This window comes from Eptesicus fuscus, chromosome 18 (genome assembly GCF_027574615.1).
Source record: "Eptesicus fuscus isolate TK198812 chromosome 18, DD_ASM_mEF_20220401, whole genome shotgun sequence".
NCBI classification, from domain to species: domain Eukaryota; kingdom Metazoa; phylum Chordata; class Mammalia; order Chiroptera; family Vespertilionidae; genus Eptesicus; species Eptesicus fuscus.
This window is the reverse complement of record NC_072490.1, coordinates 16,577,352-16,599,611: the sequence shown is the minus strand read 5'-3', so window position 1 is coordinate 16,599,611 and position 22,260 is coordinate 16,577,352. Positions and strand designations below refer to the sequence as shown.

General features: G+C 35.7%; 1 protein-coding gene across 1 annotated transcript in view; it reads right to left on the bottom strand.

Annotated features, from left to right (window-relative positions):
* Positions 1-4,454: 4,454 nt before the first annotated feature.
* Positions 4,455-22,260, bottom strand: part of SLC4A7 (solute carrier family 4 member 7) — an 89,497-nt gene continuing 71,691 nt past the window's right edge. Inside the window, exons 19-26 of the mRNA XM_054708095.1 lie at positions 21,175-21,336; positions 20,736-20,987; positions 17,673-17,741; positions 16,127-16,300; positions 14,639-14,770; positions 13,546-13,643; positions 10,963-11,070; positions 4,455-8,658 (exon numbers count right to left, since the gene is read on the bottom strand). Of these exons, the coding sequence (XP_054564070.1) occupies positions 8,577-8,658; positions 10,963-11,070; positions 13,546-13,643; positions 14,639-14,770; positions 16,127-16,300; positions 17,673-17,741; positions 20,736-20,987; positions 21,175-21,336 (1,077 nt within the window). The 3' untranslated portion in view covers positions 4,455-8,576. The remainder of the gene's footprint in view (positions 8,659-10,962; positions 11,071-13,545; positions 13,644-14,638; positions 14,771-16,126; positions 16,301-17,672; positions 17,742-20,735; positions 20,988-21,174; positions 21,337-22,260) is intronic.

Here is a 22,260-nt window from a genome sequence, read left to right as displayed (position 1 = left end):
TGAATTCTTCCGGTGACACTGCTGGGATGAGGCCAAAAGCAGCGGAGACCTGGTTTCCACTTGCCCACTGAGTGACCTCGGAAAGTCCCTGGACCTTCTTGATTATTAGTTTCCTCATTCACCAAAAATAGAATTAACAACATCTCCTTTATAAGGTGGTGCTTAGAACTAAATAAAGGGAAACCCCTTTAAAATGGGTGATGGCTATAGAAATGTAAGTTATTATTATGATAGCTGTTCTAAATATTATCATTGGCAATATTACTATTCAACTTGAAGAGCTTATCATGCTTATTTTAAATCATTTGACTATATTCACTGACTGAGATCCATTGGTGACAAATACTAGACATAAAATGAAAAAAAGGTTTTATTTTCAATGTCAGTCTTCATTTTAATTTTTTAAAGCTAATATTATTTAGGATTCACTTTTATAAGCACTTTGACATATTCATTTAATCCTCAAGACAATCCTATGAGGCAGATAGTGTTGTATCTCCCACTTAACAGATGAAGAAACCCAGGCACTGAAAAATGAAGTAACTCTTGGTGTTGTATATTCTATGAGTTTGGACAAATGTATAGTGTATTCATCATTATAATATCACTAGAGGCCCGATGCACGAAATTCGTGCAAGAGTAGGCCTTTGCAGCCATGGGCAGCGGCCTGGATCCCTCCCTCACAGCCACGGTGGCTTCCTCAATCCTGCAGCTGCAGCCCCGGCTTCGTCAGGAAGGACATCTGGTCTAATTAGCATATTAGGCTTTTATTATTATAGATAAGGTATTTTTGCTGCCCTAAAAACCTTTCGTTCTCTGCCTATTCATTTTCCTCCTACCCCAGTCTCCCACCCCCTGATAACCACGTATCTTTTTACTGTCTCCATTGTTTTGTCTTTTCCAGAAGGGCATATTGATGAAATAATATAGTATATAGCCTTTTCAGATTGGCTTCTTTCATTTAATTATATGCACTTGAGGTTTCTTCATGTCTTTTCACAGTGTCATACTTCATTTCTTTTTTTCACTGAATAATATTCTATTGTTTGGATGTGTCACAGTTTATTTATTCTTTCACCCACTGAAGGACATGTTAGTTGTTTGCAGGTATTGGTGACTGTGAATAAAGCTGCTACCAACATCCATGTAAATGTTTCCATTTTGTGAACATGTGAAGATAAACCAAGTATAAGGCACGGTGCACTTGATATGGATTATACACATTTCGTCTTTATAACAATCCTATGAGGTAGGTGTTAATATTAGCTCATAGGAGAGGTAAAGAAGCTGATTAGAGGCTAATTTGCTGTGGGCCACAGAACTCAATTGTTGGAGCCAGGATTCAAACCCAGGTATGTCTGACTCTAAAGCTTCTCTCTTGCAAACCGTGATATACCCCCTTTGTTTTCCATTTTAAACGTATGCCATATAATAACAGCTATCATCATCATGATTGTGGCATGAAATACAGACTATGAATTGAAATAATATCCAACTACTAAGAATCTCAAAATCTGAGTAAAACCTGTAAGTTCGACACTCAGCTCTTAGAAGCCGAAGCTTCATTGCCAGAAGTTATCTCTGACTTTTCTGAAACTAATATGGATGCCATGAAAAACAATCATTTCTCATTTTCGAGACCCATTCATTTAACAAGTATTTCTTGAAGCCCTGCTATGTGCATGGTACGGTGCTAGATGCAACAAACGGTGTGAGTAAAACAAACATGGCCCCTGCCCTCACAGAGACAGTCCGGAGGAGGAAGCAGAGAAGTCATCAGGAACACACAGATCATGCATGACTGGGGGGTGAGAACGAGGCTGGCGATGGCGCAAAAAGTGGACTCCTCTGCAGGCAGTGTGGGCTACAGGTGAAATTACGATGCACAGGAGAGCACGTGGCATGTCCTGGGAACAATATGGAGCTGCCGATAGAAGACCTAACTGGATTTGAATTTTTGCAGGCAGGGAAATGCCCTTATGTGTTTCTTTAGAAGGATCAGTCTAACAGGGATGAAAATGGATTTGATAGGGCCAGACAGGAACCAGGGGAGTTGGATGGGTGTTGAATTTAACCAAGGAATTGGTGGAAAATGCAATATAGGGAGAGTGGAGATGGCGCTGTGGGAATTGACTTGGCAGCTAGTAAGAAGGTACAGCCTTGGAAATGCAGAAGAGGTGGTAGTGTCAAAGATGTTGCCCAGAAGGTGGTTTTGGTAACTGAACAGGCGGTGCCCAAGACAGGGAACCCAAGGGTGAGGCAGCCTGGTGGGAGGGGGGCGGGATGGGGGGGAGAGGGTTTAGGGGTGCACATGTGTGGAGTTAACTGGCAGCTGGATTTGGGGGTCTGACGCTCAGTGAGGCATACGAGGCTGGAAGGTGGAAGCTTTCCAGTCCTCGGCAGACATCTGGGCCTGAGGCATGGAGGTGGACAGGCTCACCCACGTGGAGCAGAAAAGCAGAGGGCCAAGTCCCAGCAGCATCATGTCAGGGGAGCGTATAGAAAGCACGCGCCACACGGGTTTTATGCCCGAGTCTCCAGAGACGTGGGGGCAGACTGGAAGAGACACGCTCAGGCCCCACGTAACCAGAATAATTACTTCAATGGAACAAACACCGTGGATGGCACTTTCCCACCATCCATCCGCCCGTCACCAACCCACCTGCTACGAGAACGGCTCACAGGGACTCCCCTAACCCACCACGGCGCGCACTGGCAGCCCCTGCCTCAGGTCGACTCCCGAGGCTTCGGGGTGCTCCACGGGGACCAGCGGGCACCTCCCTGGAGACCCTGCTCAAACCGCGCGCGGGCCCAGGGGGACGCCCGCTCCCGCCGACTCACCGCGCTGGAGGGAGGTCCCTCCTTCGGGCCAGTCCCTAAATGGTCCTTCTCATCGTTTCCGCGGCGGTCACCGCTGCTCCGCATCGGAGGGCCAGCCCGCCCTCCCCCAGCCCACTCGCGGCCCCTGGAACTTCGCCGGCACCAATACCGGCTGCACCGTTGGTTTTTTTTTTTTTTTTCAATCAAATCCTCCTCTAGGCCACCAACCGGCGCCGGCTGAGCCAATGCCAACACTCCTTCTTCTGCCTCGCCGGGGCGCCACAGCCAATCAGCAACAGCAGTGCTGTCGCGCGCCCAGCGCCAGAGCCACAGGTGACGCTGCCTCCGTGTTGCCGTAGCAACCAAAGAACGCGCAGGATCCAGCCCCAGGTCTGCAAGCTGGGGCAGAGGAGAGGTGGGGCCGCAGCCACTTTACTCCGCTCTACAGCCGCTCACCTGTGTATAGGGTTTCCTCAACACTGTGGATTTTTCTAGACTTGGTGTTCCCAACCTTTAGCATTTGAAATGAAATGGGTGTGAAAGAGCTTCATCTAGGGTGTTCCAAAAATTGCTATGGCTAGTGCTGGGGGGGAGCTTGTGGAGAAAAGGGAACGCAGACTGGTGTGGCCATTATGGAAAACAATATGGAGTTTCCTCAAAAATTTAAATATGGAACTGCCATTTGACCCAGTGATCCCACTTCTAGGAATATATCCTAAGAAACCCAAAACACCTATCAGAAAGAATATATGCACTCCTATGTTCATAGCAGCTCAATTTGTAATAGCTACGATCTGGAAACAGCCCAAGTAGATGAGTGCATAAAAAGGCTGTGGAACATTTACACCATGGAATACTATGCAGCAGTAAAAAAAGGTTCTCTTACCTTTTGAGAGAGCATGGAGTGACCTGGAGAGTATTATGCTAAGTGAAATAAACCAGTCAGAGAAAGACAAGTATCACATGATCTCACTCATATGTGAAAGCCAATGAACAAAATAGATCCAGAGACACAGAAGCATGGAACAGGCTATGGAATCTCAGAGGGAAGGCGGGTGGGTGGGAAGAGATCAACCAAGGAACTTGTATGCATATATGCATAACCCATGGACAATAGTGTGGTGAAGGCCTGGGGTGGGGGATGAGGGCGGGCTCTTCCATGTTGGGCAACTTGGGAAATTTCTTATGTCTTCATTTTACATCTCAACTGGCATGAAAAGTAATTACTATCAGATGTTGATGTGAAGTGTAAACGAAATGAGAGTTTTGAATTCTGCCTCGCACACAATGAGCACCCAACATTAACATGGTCATTGCATACACATGTAATGTGATGTGTGCTCATTATACATCACATTGCAAATTCTACCCTAAATAGATGTCTTAAAATAGGAAAAATAATAGATCAGCCTATCTTACAGGGCTTTAATTTCTCAACTATCAAAAAAGTAATTATGAACACTACTTTGTTTCATCTTCTTTTATCAGTTTTCTCTTTTCTCTCTTACTGAAGCATGTGAGTATCAGGAGGTAAGAAATAGAAATCACTTCCATTTCTTTATCCCCTATCCCTCCTCATGAGCATGATATCCAACTCTTCTAAAAATCAAAGTACAAAATAAAGACTATCCAACAACTAATTCAGTAGACTTTTATTGCTCTTTCAACTTCAATAACATCTCCAAAAAAATAGTTTTCTTCTAACAATTATAAAACAAATTTAAAAGGCAGGGTCATTCACATTAGACTTGGTAGAGACTTGTACTTCATATAAATGAAAAATATCAGTTCTACGTTTTAAATGTTTAATTTACTTTGGATTTTATTACAAAAAAAATATCATTGTAATTATAAAAGTCATAAAAATTAGAACTGTACTGTGAAATTATACCAAGCTATCAAATATTACATAAATGAACAATAAAATTCAATTTCTACTTATTTAAATATAGTAAACATTGGAAGATAACCCCCTCTACAGAAAAAATCAAAACAAAACAAAACTTTCAATATTAAAGCAACAAAAGAAAAGCCAAAACGCAAAAATCAATCAATGCACAAAAATCTGATTTAAAAAACTGGGGTTTAACAATTATTCTAAGTCAACTATAGAAGTCAATATGTGCTGATAAATTAAATTTTTAAATGATCTTTAGATGATTCCATTTCCAAATATATGTTTTCCTATTGATACTTATATTATTTTTTGAAAAGTTAAAAAAGAATCAACTTTACATTAAATTGCCAAATTTTTAATTCTGAACACTATTTTAAATTTTGAATGTCCTTCAAGTCTTTAAGTTTACTTTCTAAAAAATAAATAATTGTCGGACTAAACCAAAAGACATTTCACATATTTGTACTGCATATGATAACAACAATGTGATCTATATAAATAAATTTAAAACATTAAATTAAACATTGTTTTAATTAAAATGTTGTATCAATGGCTGACGTATCTGAAATCTGAGCACTTTAAAACAGGATTCACATGCAAAATTCTTGAGCATATTCACAGAACTGATGTACATGATATAATCCCGACAGCAAGCTCTGGTGTCATACCTCAGTTTCAGAAACCATTTTCTCTTTGTACAGAATTTTGAACCTGTCTTTGTAAAAGGAAAAAGAAAGCTATTATATACATACAATAAATTTTAAGTATGTGAAGAAAAAAGAAGAAATGTTTTTGGATGAAAAAAACTAATCTTGAGTGGTAAAGAAATCTGCTTTATAAATACACACATTAGGACATGAAAAGAATGTGTCCTACATGTTTTACAGAAGACTTGGCAAATGTGAACATTGATATGCCACAGCTTTGTTAAACAACTTGAGAGATTTAAGATTTGATAAATCACTTACACACGCACACGCACACGCACACGCACGCACACGCACACAAATACCCATTAGAAAGATTGTGTGCGTCACTCGGCATACCTAATATTATTAGAGAATATACAGAATCATCCTTTTATCATAAGGAAGTTAGTTCACTGTTTTTTCAAAAGCTGCTATTTTAGAATGAAGTAGCATTCAAAAAAAGTAAATTTCAAGATGGTCAGCATCAGGATTCATTATAGTCTTTGTAAGCAGTGTCTATAAATAAATAAAATAGGGTGGAGAGAAGAATATCCTGAGGTGGCTCTGGAGCCAGGGTATTCAGTAGCACTAAGCTCCATCCTGGAAACCAAGGCATCTAAGAAAGTGCAGAGCTGTGTCTGTGAACTTATTTCGTAAATGGAATATGTACAGGTTGAATTATTTTGCACCTTGAGGTAAATCAGTAAATAGCAATTACTACTGCTCATTTCCACCTATTTAAGGCAACATTTAAGAATCAATATATGTAGTAAATTATATTTTTCACTCTCTGGCAATGAATGCTATCCATGATTGTTATTTTTCAAAAATAGTGGAATAATATAACCATATAAAACAAGCAGTTAATTACTTAAACTTGAGTTACCTTTGCTCTTCAATGGAGTAGTCATATCAAATCATTTTGTAAGTCAAGTAGTCAAAAGAAAGCAGAAACCATTATCAAATTTGAAACATACTAAAAACATTTTGAGTGCAAAGTATTTTGCAAGTGATGGTTTTTCTGGCACTGGACAATCACTATACATAATTCAATAAAATCACAGAAACACTATGATCCCAGGTAGTTTTCAGTTTAAATTTTAAAATCACATCCTAAAAAATAACACACATTTGTTAACCCTATGATGTCCAGACTTAAGGAAATTATGTGAGGAAACCCTCCTATTCATGTACATCAGGGGAGTCTACAAAATACAGCAGCAAATACTGGGGGTCTTTGGAAATGATTATGCTGCTTTGAACAAAAAGGAATCACTTCAATGGAAGCGCAAGAACAATAACAAGCACCGTGGGTAATAAATACTCTATTATCAGCTGTCAATAGAGTAGAACTCTTTTTTAGGCAGTACCTAATGATGCCACCTATATTTAAGAGTGGCTACATTTGCAACCTCCCATCTGAGGCATAAGTTAAATCTGTTATTTTAACTAGAATCTGATAATACAATCTCAGATGGGTAAATTACATTAGTTATTAAGTATTTTAGAATAGATTTAAAAGCATTCCAAATTGCTAAAATACCAGTTTTGGGCATTTCTCATGATCCTCTATAAGATCATTCTTCATACTTTTGTACTTTAATTACAAATGATTAAAGGGAGCATTGTAATTTCATTAATATTTTCATCCTACTATTCATGTCACTATTTTAAATATTTCTGGGCTTCTCTATATTCATTTAGCTGTCATTAAACTATCCTCTTGCCAAATTAGTTTCACATCCCCATTCATCCAGTCCTACAGGCTTAACAAGAACATTTATTTATTTCATGTGGAGCTAAGAGTAGAAAAAAGATGACTAAAAAGATTTGCTAGAAGTTAAAAGACAGCTCAGAAGATCAAAAACTAAGTAACAAATACTAACACAAAACAGAAAGAATGCCATCAATCTGAGCTATACATAAAATTTCCAAATTCCTTTTAAAATACAAATATGGCAGTGCTTTATATAAAGTTGTAAAATCTGTCAACTGCTTTCAGATAATAAACTGTAAATGCAATGAGCACCAACTATTTACATTAACAATTTACTCTATATTTGTTACCTTTTCAAATGTTTGTTTATAATACATAAGCATCATATCAATTAAAATAAATAAAATATTTAAAAATGAAATCACATATAACAATCTATTAAATATTATCTATACAATAGAAAGAACAATGTAAACAGAAAATGAAAGGTAAATCCTACTAGAATAAAGTAATACTGATCACAAACCCATTAAAGAGAATTCTGACTCCTGATTATTTCATCGTACTACTTATAATAGAAAAATAATCAAAACCTTGAACCTGATACAAACTAAACCACACTTAAGTAAAAGACAGCAAAGGCAGAGAATAGAGTGAGCATTCTGGGCTCTAATAAAGTATTAGAAATCAGAAAAAAATTTCTACAATGGTAACAAAATTTAACTACTGTAACTAGCATTCTAAAATTCATAAATGAATGACTGGGATGGGGGTTAAATTATAAAATCATTTGCAATTTTACTTATCTGAATGAAACCTAGATGTGGAGGTCTTAAAGATTTAAAATAAATTTTTTTTAAAAAGGTCAAAATTATAGTTCTTATCTAGAAACTTTCCATTGTTCTACCTCTATAGCGAAAAAATTTCATCGCTTGTGAAACATGATGGGCATCTACATAAATGAAACACACACAAAGAGAAGCCATGACATGTTAATATTCTGTTCCACAACATTGGCATAACGATCCCCTATTCTTCCCATAAAGCACTTACACAAGTGAAATAATGTGTGTAACTCAAGTTAAAATTAGAAATATATGGACAAAGTACATATCACTAAAGATTGGTATGAATTGTCACTGATAAACAAATTTAAATAAATGTACATTGAATGCATTTCCCCATATCTTTCTATTGCAAAACAGAACAATTTTTTTCATCAGAATAAATATTTGAATTGTAAGAACCATATACCTCACTTCTAAAAGACTATTTCTTTATATACACAGTCTCCATGGCACTCCTAACAAACTTCAGACACCACTTTTAAAAACCAAGTGGTCACGCATAAATAGCATGACATACAATATTGTTATAGTGACATGAAATACACACATTATATATATATATGTATCTGTATATCTATATATATATAATTCCTCTTGGTTCAATTCTATAGGGAAGTTTCCGCATCCATGTATTTCTTTGTTGGTTCATCTTCAATATTTATTTTCACACTCATAGGTTTTTCAGGGCTATTTAAAACAAAGAATGAGAATAAATGATTTTTAAATAAATAGATATTACATCTAAATATGGCTAACAATAAGCATTCATAATAAGCCTTTCAGATGGCTATTAATAATATAAATGTCTTGCTACTATTATTTTACTGCTTTCTTTTCCTATCTGTAAACTTAATTGGAAAGACAAATATTAAAAATCTTAGTTCTTCTAATAGATAATTTTCCCACTGAGATTCATGCTTTTCTCACAGCTAAAGAGCAGCTCTTTAAATTGCTCAGTATATTACTATGTTTGATTTATTGCTTTTACTTTATATATGAACAGTGATAGCACTGGACTTTTATTGCACTGACAAATCCATTAAAAATTAATCTTTATTAACATTTGTAAGCATCAAATAGATTTCCTTAAAAAAAATGTAACAAATTTATAAATCTTCTCTCCCAAATTTGGTTCACAAATATAAGATCAAAACACATGTTCTTATATTCAAAAGTTAACATAAAATACAATAATTCCATGTATATGGATTTAAGTAACTGATTTAATTGTACTACAGGAATATATCTGAGATCTGAATTACTTTCAAAGTATAAAAACACATTTATGTTTTGCTGCCTTCTCCAGACAAAACTGAAGGTACCCCCCCAAAATATTTTTCTGTTAAAACAATATAACCCAAACATTCTCTTTCTTCTTATTTGATTTTGAATTAAGGAGTAAAGTAAATGAAAGGCAGAAATATAAAAATACTATAATATTACTGTAACATATTTATATACACACACATATCATAACTATATTAAAAATCTGGGCCAGGAGTGCTGACGAGGGGTGAAAAATTAAGAGTATTCAGTGAAATTCTGGCTACATGAAATAATCCAAAATGACAGAGTTCAACTTAAAAACTTTTAAGATAAAAGACAGAAGTGAATAAGGAAATCACCAGTTTAGAAATTAGAACTCAAGAAATGATAACATTAAAAAAAATGGAGAGATTAAGTAGGAGTAACGTTCTAAAAGGAGGTAGGGAAAGAATAAAACAAACAAACAAACAAATCCTAATCAAGTATCATCAAAAGATAGTGACCAGAAAGATAATAACTAAACAGAAATAGCTAGGTGACTGCTTGCCTGGAAAAATTTTAACCTGATGCCCGAACAGAGTATACTGACACCCAATCTAGAGTATGGTACAAAGTGTACACAAAATAAATATTTGTTTAAAATGAATGAGGCCCTACCTTAATAAAAAAATTGAAAAAAAAAATAAAATAAAAAAATAAAATGAATGAGGCCCTAGCCAGTGTGTTCAGTGGTTAGAGCATTGGCTTGCACACTGAAGGGTGAAGGGTTTGATTTCATTTCAGGGAAGGGCACGTACCTGTGTTGCAGGTTCACCCCATCCCCTCTGGGGGTGCATGCAGGAGGCAACCAGTCAATATCTCTCTCACACATCTCTCTCTCTCTCTCACTCTCTCTCTCTCTCTCTCTCTCTCTCTCCCCTGCCCCCCTCCCCTTTCTCTCTCCCTCCCCTACTTCCACTTTCTCTGAAAAAAACAATGGGAAAAAATATCTTCTGAGGGTTAAGGAAAATAATAATAATAACAAAATAAAATAAATAAATAAATGAGTATCCAGCAAGATTATACCTCATTTCTCCAGACACCTAAGGGATGAAAGTACTAAAGATTATCAAACTGGAATCCCTGAGGTTCAGGGCTTGAAACAAAGAAAAAAGGGTTACATAATAAGAAATGTAAGAAAGGGGTTATAAAATGGTTATGTGATATATGGGACATTATAAAACTGAATGGCCTTTATATCCATGGATTACATTACTTCCCAAGATCTTCAAAGAAATCCCAGGCTAAACAAAATTTTAAAAAAATCTTTTATGTTTTCTTCTTGGAACATTAGAGAGCATGACTGAAAGTGTTCAATCATAGAATTTATTTATCCCTAGTAATTATATTTTTATAGGGTTTCTGATCTTTTATATATATGTATTTTATACTATCAGAGGTATATATTCATCTTTATTATAAAATAGCTCAAATTTTTTGAAATAGAAAACAACAAATTTTTAAAAATAAAATAACCAGTATTTTCACTTTATTCCAGTATCCAGAAAAATAATGGGTTAATAGATGAAAGGAAAAAGGGAGGAAAAGAAGGAAAAAAGTTGGTTTTAGATAAGGAAAATATAAATTATGTAAATTAAGTTAAACACAATGGTTTTACTGAGCAGCTATCCATAAGCAAATTGAAAACTGGCTATAGACAGAAAATGCATAAATAGTTACAGCTACCTCGTGTTAGATCTGGTTACTTTGGCATTCTCAGTATTCATGGAAAGTGCCTTCCACTGTGCAGTTTTGGCCATTTCATCTGATATGTTAACAACTGAGGGATCAACACTGAAGAACAAATACACTTTTTTATTAGTATTCAGTACTTGCAAAAGCATTAATGTCATTATTATTATTACCTATATAATATTTACTTTCATCAACTTAAAATTAAGAAAACTCTTTGCCATGCACACAAACAATGCACACAATCTTGATAGCAAGATATCAGAATATTAAGAGTTCCATTATAAAGGTCTCACGAGGAAATGCATGTTTCTTTATAGTCAAAACTAGAAGTAAGGCTAATTAAATTGGCAATGATGCCCAAAGATGATCATTTTGGCTATAAGTATACTATTGAAATAACATACAAGAATATATTATTGTGTTCATAAATATAAAAATAATACTGCCTCGAGTCAATTAGAAAACTTATAATTGGCATAAACTTCAATCTCTTCAAATTACTATCCAAAGTAGGTAGGAAAAATTTAAGATTATGCTTTTTTAAAGCTCTTAAAACTATTAAAAAGGAATGCTGGGAAAGGTGACACTTTAAAACTGAAAACAGAGCTCTGAAAATATTTCAACAGGTAATACAAGAACAGGCTTATAAGTACTGATTTTTGCTGGCATTCACATTTTTAGTATCAAAGTGTTATATCAAATTAATCAAATGAAAATAAAAGATCAAAATACTGTCTCATTATAAAAAACAAATGTCTATATGAAATACTGTAAAAAATTACTTCAAAACCCTAAGTCCAATAATGATGCTATCCATAATTCATTATGGGCTCAAGGTTGTCAGTCACCAGTAGTATGGTAGTACTGGAAACATATGAAGTTAACAGAACATATTTGCAAGCTCTTTTTCTTCAGCAAAAGAAAAACATTTCATGCAAAAAAGCGACAAACACAAATGTCAAGTTAGATGTTAAATTAACAATGTGATGGCAGCTAGGTTATAAATGACCAAACAGCAATCATTTAGAAGGTGCTAGCTTTGTTCATTCTTTAAATCCGAATATCCTTTTAAATTTAAGACTAGAAAAGTGGGACATGATCATTTTAGAGTCTCTAGAAATGGCTGCTTCATCAGGTCAACTTTTTAAAAGTGCACACAATTTGAATGCCCCAATTCACAATGGCACGGCCATACAACGCGGAGCTCTGCCTGCTCTGAGAAAACGTTTCTTTGCTTGGTTGCCAACATCAAATAACTGAAGAGAAGAATTCTTGAAGCACGTTTTAGTTTCCAAATGTCCTCCTTTAAGTCAGGACTTTCCCATCAGTAGACATTAAGACCTTTTTGAAGAAAGTACACATTTTGTTTTCCTCCAAAACTAGATGGGGAAAAGCCTGCTCACATTAAATACATTACTTTCGCATTGTATAGGGCTAAACAGTTTCCAAATGGTGTCATAAATTATCTCGTTGATTTTCATGGCAAGTAATCCAAAACTAATTAAAATTTTAAATTCTGGCAGATAAACATGTCAGCCAATTCCTAGTATTCCTGATGTTCAAATTTGAAGGAAAGCAGCATTAATCATGGTTCATGTCATCACTTAAACAATAAAAGTGAATATACACCCATTCTTTTTGTTCAATATCACACAGTTTAAATACAAACTCAAATTCCATTCGTCAAGGCCCATGTAATCACACTGAGAAAGTACTAATGCAGGACCAACAGAAATTAAGTAATAAATAATCTCCCCAAGTTGATGAGTGTCACTAATAACCATGGCAGTTCCCTAAACTCTTTTTAGAAGTACAACCAACAAAGTTATTATACTAATTCACTTAACAAACATTTATAGAATCTAGCAAAGCAGAGCTCTAACTAGCTAATCAGAAATGGAGTAAATATTTAGAAATAGGAATCAGAAGTGTGCATAAATAATATAGGTTTTTAATCTTTTTTAAAAAGTTTACATTTTAATCTTTACGAAAAAAGTTTACATTTCCCAACCTCTACCTTTAGTTCTTCTTAAATTTAAAATATAAATCACCCAAAGTGCACATGACAAACGAAATATGAAACTTCATTATTTTTCCATAATATGAGCCTTCGCTGCCAGTGGTCAAATCACACCTTTGGACACTAGGAGTTCCCGGGCCTCTAAACAGAGTTGTATATTGGAAGGTTATCAGAAAATGCATTGCAAAGGTTTACTGTCCAGCACACACTGACCCCAGCTGTAATACTGAGACAATGAGAATATTCAGAGACTTGTGTGTTGACCTTCAACTTCTCTGAAACTGAAAAAGTGCTGAGACAAGGAAATCTTGTCTGCTTGGCCCAGAAATCCAAAGCTTGGTTCAAGTCCAGCTTCTTCTTCGTCCTGTCTATACCCTGGGAGGGGAAGGAGCAGGAGAATTGCATGAAGCCCTCCATTAGCTGATATGCCAGACGCAGGCTTTGTTGCCTTTTTAAAAACAGGTACCATTATTTTAAAGAAGCATTACATAGCTTATTCGTACAATTGACATGTGTATATAAAACACATTTTACAAGGTACAGTTGTATCTCACCTATATTTTAGGGCCTTCACCGGAATCTGCAAGAGACTTCCCCCTTCAAATGGAAGGTGCACAGTGTCGTCGTCAGCTTGAAGCATGCGTTCGGCCTCCTTTAGAGCACACACACACACACACACACAGAGATTACTTCTCCCGGAAGATTTCAACTCAACTTCCATGTTACAAGTCAACATATGAAGACTAAAGTTTTATTTTTTGTCAAAATATGTTTACTTAAAAGTCTTTTTTGTCATTGTGTATGCCAGATTGTTAAATCGCTGTAAAAATTAAAGTGTACCACCCAGCCAGTGTGGCTCAGTGGTTGAGCATTGACCTATGAACCAGGTTGCAGGCTCCATCCCCGGTATGGGGCATGCAAAAGGCAGCCAATCAATGATTCTCTCTCATCACTGATGTTTCAATCTCTTTTTCTTCCCGTCCTCTCTGAAATCAATAAAAATATATTTTTTTAAAAATTTATGTGTACCCTAAAATATACTTCTGTATTTAAAGTTAAATTAGATTGTAGACTATGATGTAGAATTATTCTGTACTACCTATGTTTGCATACTGCTAAATTCTTCTGAATGTTATTAAATACATACATAATATGTAATTTTTTAAAAAGTACTTTTTGTGCCCAGCCAGGTATAGCTAGCTCAGCGGTTGAGCGTCAACCCGGGAACCAAGAGGTCACCGGTTCGATTCCCGGCCAGGGCATATGCCCAAGTTGCGGGCTCGATCCCCAGTGGGGGGCATGCAGGAGGCAGCCAATCGGTGATTCTCTCTCATCATTGATGTTTCTATCTCTCCCTCTCCCTTCCTCTCTGAAATCAATCAATATATATAAATATATATATATATAGTATTTTTTGTGTCAGGACTATGGATGGGGCAAGTTGGTAAAATGGGTAAAAATCATATTTGGGACAAGTTACCTACTAACTAACCTCTCTCCAAGTTTCCTTACTTGTAAATTGGGGGTAATAAAGTACTTACACTTTATAATGATAAGGTTCTGAGGAAGTCTTAAAGGAGTTCATTGCCATAAAGTGACTGTAATAGTGGCTGCTACTTGGTAAATTAAAAATTCTTGTGTTTTTACCTCTTTCTCTTTTTTCTTTTTGTCATCTTCCTTCTTTTTCTTACTTTCTGGCATGAGATCATCAAGCCAACTTAGTTCTCTCTTTGTAAAACACAGATCCATGAGCTTACGTACAAAGACTAATGCAAGAACCTTAAAAAGTGGGGGAGAGAATATTAAATTAAGTAACATTTAAAAATATATAAATTATATTAATTTATTATACATTACTTTATTATATTTAATTTATTAAACATAAGAAAAAGTACTTTATAAATTTTATTTTAATATGATTTCATGCACCTTTTTACTTCAAAGGAACTGAGTCCCCTCTGTCTTTCTGCTCAAAGATGTAAAGGCATTTTTAACCTTTTCTTATATAAATCCCTTACACTCTATAAATCAGGGGTCCTCAAACTTTTTAAACAGGGGGCCAGTTCACTGTCCCTCAGACCATTGGAGGGCCGGACTATAGTTTAAAAAAAACTATGAACACATATCTTATTTTGAAGTAAAAAAACAAAACGGCAAAAACACCCACATGTGGCCCACGGGCCGTAGTTTGAGGATGCCTGGTATAAATTATAAAGCAGTTTAAGCATGGCATTTTCATAGTTTAAAAAAGATTATTAACTTTTATGATGACTTTGTACTGCATACATTATATAATTGCATGAAGATAATAACAAAAAAATCTTTGAGCAATGCATGAGAGAACCCATTTTTTAGCATTAGGTTCTGATTATATTTGTAAAATATAACTTTCCAATTATATTTGTAAAAAAGATATGCTTTTACTTAGTCGGCTTTTCTTTAACTGTTACTAAGGTTAAAGATGTTTTCAAATGTCCACTGGCAATTTGGATTCCCTTTTCTGCTTTTACTATTTCCTATCCTTTGCCTGTTTTACAATTGGTTTTTACGACTTGGTCATGAATTCATAAGAGTTCTGTGTAGTTGGACAGAAACACGTTATGCCTTATATGTTAAAAATGTTTTCTCCAAGTTCACCATCTGATTTTACCATGAACATATAAAACATTTAATTATCATGTGGTCGAATATATCTCTTTTACTACTGGGTTTCCCTGTCTATGAAAAGTTACTCTCGATGACTGAATTATAACAAGTATTCTTCAAAAATTTTTACTACAATTTAGTAAGTCCTAAATTCATCAAGTTGTACTGGTTACTTTGCTTTTTACACCTGGCTATCATATTTATTCCATAAATATCCTAACATTGTTTAAAAGTTTTTAAAAAAATACAAAATGATATCTACAGCTCAAAGACTAAAAAACAAACATGACAAAAGTATAGAAAATAAGCAAATTCGGTCTTGAAAATGATTAGTTTAATAGCTAAAAAGGGCTCATTCCTATTTCAAAACACCAAAGGTACTTAAAATGGGTTTATTCTGTTTCTCAAAGTCAATTATAAATATTAATAATTACTATAAAACACAAAGATGTTATTAATTAGTAACAAAGTCTGAAAAAGAAAACGTACCATCATGGGAAAAACTACTGCAGCAGCCGAAGCTTTGATTACCCACAAAAGAACCAGACAGGTAAGCTGAATGACCGTGAAAATGTGGACCTTCCAGAGAGGCACATAGCGGAGGTATATCAGGTCGGGCTGATGCTTAGCAGGCATGCCAAATAATTTTATTCGGTCGAAAAACTACGTGTGGAATGGAAAACAAAACAAGAAAACGTTTTCAACAAAAATATCATTTCTGCTACCTAGGGAAAAAAATTACATTCAACTTCAGGGTTTTGTGATTGAAACTATAACTTCCTTGTTCTGATAGTACAGGAGAATGTTTCAGGAGACAACATCTGAACCCAGGGGGAGAGAGGGAGGGAGGGAGGGAGGAATCAGGGCAATGCAATTAATTTAATCCAAAAACTCAAGCCAAAGTGCTTTAATTTGGGGGACTGAAATATTTAGATAAATTTGTATGCTATAATCAAATGCAGGAGTCACTTAATCTTTCAACTTGTTCCTAATATGTACAACAAAACAGTAACAATCTTACAAGGTTCTAACATTACCGATTCTATGAAAATAACCTCAGGTAACAATTACCAATTTTTCACCCACTGAAAAGGAAACTGTAAGCAAATTCCTTCGTCTTTTTGAGCTTTCATTTCCTCATTTATAAACTTGAAATAAGATCAGCCCTACCTACCTCACATAATTATTGTTAAAAAAAAAAATGAGTTAATGAGATCATTTCTTGACCAGTGGAGAGCAGATACTGGACAGTGTTGAAAAAAATCAAGATGCTGCCTTCGATAAGTCTTGCAGCAACTTTAGACAATATGCTTTTCATTACAGGAGGTGGTCACGTGGTACTAACCTTGCTTTATGTGCTAAATATTTTACACTAAGGTTGGATTGATACAAATCTTAGTAAATTTCACCAGGTTGTTTTCCAGGAAATACTATAAATAAGACAAAACAATAGCGAAATCACTGGGTTCCAGCCTTGGTTGGCTCCACTGCTTAGTTAAGAACCCTCAGCGAGTCCCTCAATTTGTTTCCTGATTTACAAAATTAGTACTTCTTCCTTCCCTGCTTCCCAATGATGTTTCAAGGATCACAGAAAATAATTTCTGTACTAGCTTTATAAACTGTATTATACCCATACCCATGGCAGGTATTACCATTTTTAATGGAAAACCAATATCTACCTTTTCTTTGTAAGCTTAGAAATTATTGTTTGGCATATCAGAAACAGCCTTTTTCCCATCCCATCCTTTTGATTTCCCCTCATACTATACTAGTCTTCCATCATAGAGGCCTTTCAAAGATTTCAATTAAAGATAGTTAGGACCATATCAGTTCATAACCTCATTCTCGAGGGGGGGGGGGTTGGGGGGGATGTGCAGTAAGCCAATAATCACAAGAAAATGTAGATTTGAAGTCACCAGTTAACCTGTCCTCAAAATATTAGAGTCGAGAATAAATCAATACCATCATAAAAATAATCTTCGCAAATGAAGCATTTTAAGTTTTTCTACAAAATCATTAAATATTTAAGACTTACCTGGATTCCTTTTAATGAGGAAACTCCCATGTAAAGGAAAACACCATAGAGTACAGGCATTGGAATAAACTGTAAGTGAAAGGACCATCATCAGAACCCATGCTACTAAAACGATTTCTCAGCAATAAGTACACAAAAGCATGGTTGCCGAATACCTACTGAGACAGAATTACATGACCTTTCAGTAATGAGATCTAACTTTTCTATAAATAAGAGAAATGCTAGTGAACAATAACCTCCTTGAAAATTGTTTATCTTCTCCATGTTCCTTCCTAAAAGGGGAGGGAGCATGTTCAGTGGTTAGAGATTGAACATTACAATCCGACTACTGGATTTAAAAACCCAGTTAGCCTCTTATTGAGCCTTAACTACTCTGTGCTTTCCTGTATCAGAATGCCATGAAAATTAAAGGGCTTCAAATACATAAAATGATTTAAAAAGCATGTGGTATATATAACTATCACTCAAACAGCATTAGTCATTGTTATTTACTGTCACTACCCCTACAGTGACTATCACTCAGTAGCATTTACTGAATATAATAATTGAACCCCACCCCCAAAAGAAAATTCTTATTTCTTTGGCCGTTAGGAGGATCCCAAATCACGCCTACCTACTCCATGCCTAGGCATGATACAGGACACTACCAACAGACCCCATTCATTTCCTCAAAACCACAATCATCACTCTCATCCAAGGGAGAGAGAGCTGTGAGGAAAAAGACCTAAGAGCTACAGAGGAGACTCTACTAACAACCTAGTATGTCCTTCCTAAGAAACCTGGAGAAAATCTAATCAATATACTCCAGAAATTTCAGGAAAATATTTTATCCATAAAGCAACATTAGAATGCTAAGAAAAGTGAAAAAACAGAATTAAAAAAAAGCCCCTGAAAATTAAAGATATTGTACACATATAGCTATGTTGGGAAATAGATAATCACCATATTGGGAATTAAAAGCAATTTTTAAATAGTTATTTTTAATTCATTTAAAAATAACAAACCCATTACAAATTAATATAAAGGACATTTTTATGGAAAACTATAATTTCCAAAAAAAATTAAGAAGAGTAGCATTGTTTTGTATTTCTTTAAAATCTCTGTAGTGGGTGGCTTAAGAGAGACCACTAAGTTCTCATATCTGTATGTACGTTCAATCTGCTGCAATATGTCGCTCTGGCTGAAGCAGATGAAGAAAATTCAGCCTCATACAGTTACATGATTGGAAAGGAAAGGATCTGGCAATCCCTGACAGGGTGTCAGGAACTCCCAGATACCCTTGAGCTAGACTTTGGAAATCACAGTCTTTGATAAAGATATCCAGTCTAAAGATAATAAAGTAAAAAATAAGATTATGAAAGTATAAAAAACTATAAAGGTGGTAATAGCCAAAATAACTCAAAAGACAAAAAAGTAAAATGAGTTTACCTCTGGATAGTTCCTTTCAGAAAATGAGGAAAAATAGCAGGACTAGCTTTTCATTTTAGAGCTTTCTTTTTTTTTTTTTTTATTGATTTTTTTTTTTTTACAGAGAGGAAAGGAGAGGGATAGAAAGCTAGAAACATCGATGGGAGAGAAACATCGACCAGCTGCCTCCTGCACACCCCCTACCGGGGATGTGCCCGCAACCAAGGTACATGCCCTTGACCGGAATCGAACCTGGGACCTTTCAGTCCGCAGACCGACGCTCTATCCACTGAGCCAAACCGGTTTCGGCTAGAGCTTTCTTGATATTCTACTTAACTTGCTCTGCCTATAAGCAGTCAATACTTAAAATTTTTTTTAAATATATTTTTAATTGATTTTTTACAGAGAGGAAGGGAGAGGGATAGAAGTTAGAAACTTCGATGAGAGAAACATTGATCAGCTGCCTCCTGCACACCCCCTACTGGGGATGTGCCCACAACCAAGGTACATGCCCTTGACGGGAATTGAACCTGGGACCCTTTAGTCTGCAGGTCGACGCTCTATCCACTGGCCAAACCAGTTAGGGAAATACTTTAAAATTTTTTAACTTTAAGAAATTAAAGGGCGCCTTCATCAATAGAGAATGGCATCCTCATAGACCACATATTTCTCCTTCTGTCCCAAGCACTTCCAACAATAATTCACCACTGCGCAGTAATGGCCCATTTACCATCTTTCACCAACTAGACTGGTAAGTTCTTAAAAGGAGACAACAATGCATCCTGTTGCTTCCCCAGTGCTCAGAACAGTAAGTACTCAACAAATACTTGATGAGTCAATAGGCTGTTAGAAAGTGCATGAAAAGAGGCCGAAGAATTCTAGTATTTAACTAACAATTTTTTTGTTACTATATAGCATACACACATTTATGTACTCTAAGCTTGTATCCTAGTTTATAAATGGTATACAACTCTTAGTAATTTTATTTACAACAAAAATAACTACAGCAACCAAGGGAAAAATGAAGCTGAGCTCTTCCAGGACAGATAGAAAATTTCAGATTAGGTATTTAGCTGTGTTTGCTATGGTTATCGTTATCTTTTTAAATCAACGAGATTCAATAGGATGTGTATGGCAATAAGCAGATGTGACTAAAGATGTTAGACAAAGTATAAATTCTTACATAATTCATTTATATTATTAACTGTTCATATTTTTCTACTAAGTGCTTGCTACTACTACTTTTCTTTCATTTAGTTTATTAGGAAAATGCATTAATTTAATTAATAGCAATATTATTTTTATATTTTGGTCAAATAACTCAGTTTCATCCATTTTTCAATATTTCTTTTTCTATTTATGCTTTTAACATCCTCTGACTGTATTCTTCTTTTAAATCATAAGTCATGGATTAATTCCTTCCAAAACTCTATAGTCTTTCATTTTAATTCTATCCTTTTAAAATTATTTTTTCAATGAATACATCTAATACTGAAATGCCTATTATTCTAAACACCATGCCAAAAATATTACTTTCCAGGTAAAGTCTAGGAAATAAAACTAATTTTAGATACTTTAATGTTTCATTTTCATAATACCAGGCATAAATTTTACAATAAAGACTATTTTAAAACATTTGCCATAAAGGGATGTTACCTTCAGTACTGACGTCATAAACACAGACAGGCCCATTAGAATGAAAATCACTAGCCCTGTGACGCGCTGTTCACGAATTCCCAAAAATTTGGGTTGTTCCCCTGGAGCAGAACATTCAGATTCAAGTTTTAAGCTGTTGACATGACTTATTGACAACACTGTTGCAGCCACAAACCATGGAAGTCCCATGACAGAGCACACTCCCAACATAACTCCGACCACGAACAAGTCAAGGTGATAGCCAGCTCCTTTCTGGAAAGTGAAATGGACATGAACATGTATAAGTCTACATTTTTCTTTCAGGTTAAAATTCTATACTACTCATAAAGAGAGAATGAATTCGTTTTCACTATACATCTTTTCAAGTTCTAGTCTCATTACAAAAACACTCCAAAGTCTTCAAGAAATTACAATACTTTGAGATAAAATTTAACATTACCTTCAATTTGTGCTCCTTTCTGTTTATGATTACAGCTGTAATTTGTTGATCCATAAAGATGAGAATGGTGCAAAGCAGAGCTGGAACAGCAGCTATTAATAAGGTCCACCAAGGATTTTCTCCCAATGGGTCTATAATCCAGCCCCTATTTGGATCAGTAGGCTGTTAAAAATAAATAAATAAATTTAAAAAGAAAAAAGTTTCCTTCTTCTACTGCACAAAATTCCCACAGCATAGACTGTGTCTATTCCAAGAAATGCCCAAGGGATCAGAAAGAACTCGATTAAATCTTGGTATATACAGTGAATTATTTGCAAAGATAGCCACAAGGATTTTTCCCATCCCTAGACTCGGGCCCCACGTCCGACTCTTTCCATGCAGAGGTGGAGTCTATTTCCTCCCCTTGAATCTGGGCCGAACTTCAGGTTTACTTTAACCAACGGAATAAGGCCAACGTGACATTGTGCAGTGTCTTGAGTCTCGGTCTGAAAGGACCTTTGCAGCTTCTTTTCTAACCCTCCTGGATCCCTGAGTGCGCCTGGATAAGCTTTCTTCAGGATGTGACACGATGTGGTGAGAGAGGGACAGGAGGCAACCACCCGAGCTGTTTCAGCTATCTGAAGTCCCAGGCATGTGGAGGTCACTCTGCCCCTCATCGAGGCAACAGATTTCTGTGGCCATACGAAATATTACTAACAAGAGACCAGCTAACCTAGTCCCAGTAGCACAGATTTATGAACAAATGAAGGGTGATTGCTTAAAGGCATTATGTTTTGGGAGGTTTGCGATGCAGGAACAGACAAGTAAAGCGGTGTCATTTCGACATGCTCCTACCTATCTCATAAAATGTAAAATCAATCTACCTACTAGATCAACTCCTAAACTAAACTGCTTTAGAGATCCTGCAGACTAGTGATCTTGGCACAGTCAGTACTAAGAATTGGACCTCAGGACACTATTTTTCAAAGCATCTACTCACAAAAATCTGGCACTTTACTTTATCAGATGCTAATAATTTCAACGCTATAATGGAAAATTTGTTTTATAGCAAAAAAATTTAAAAGATCGTAAGAGAGTTTAATATTC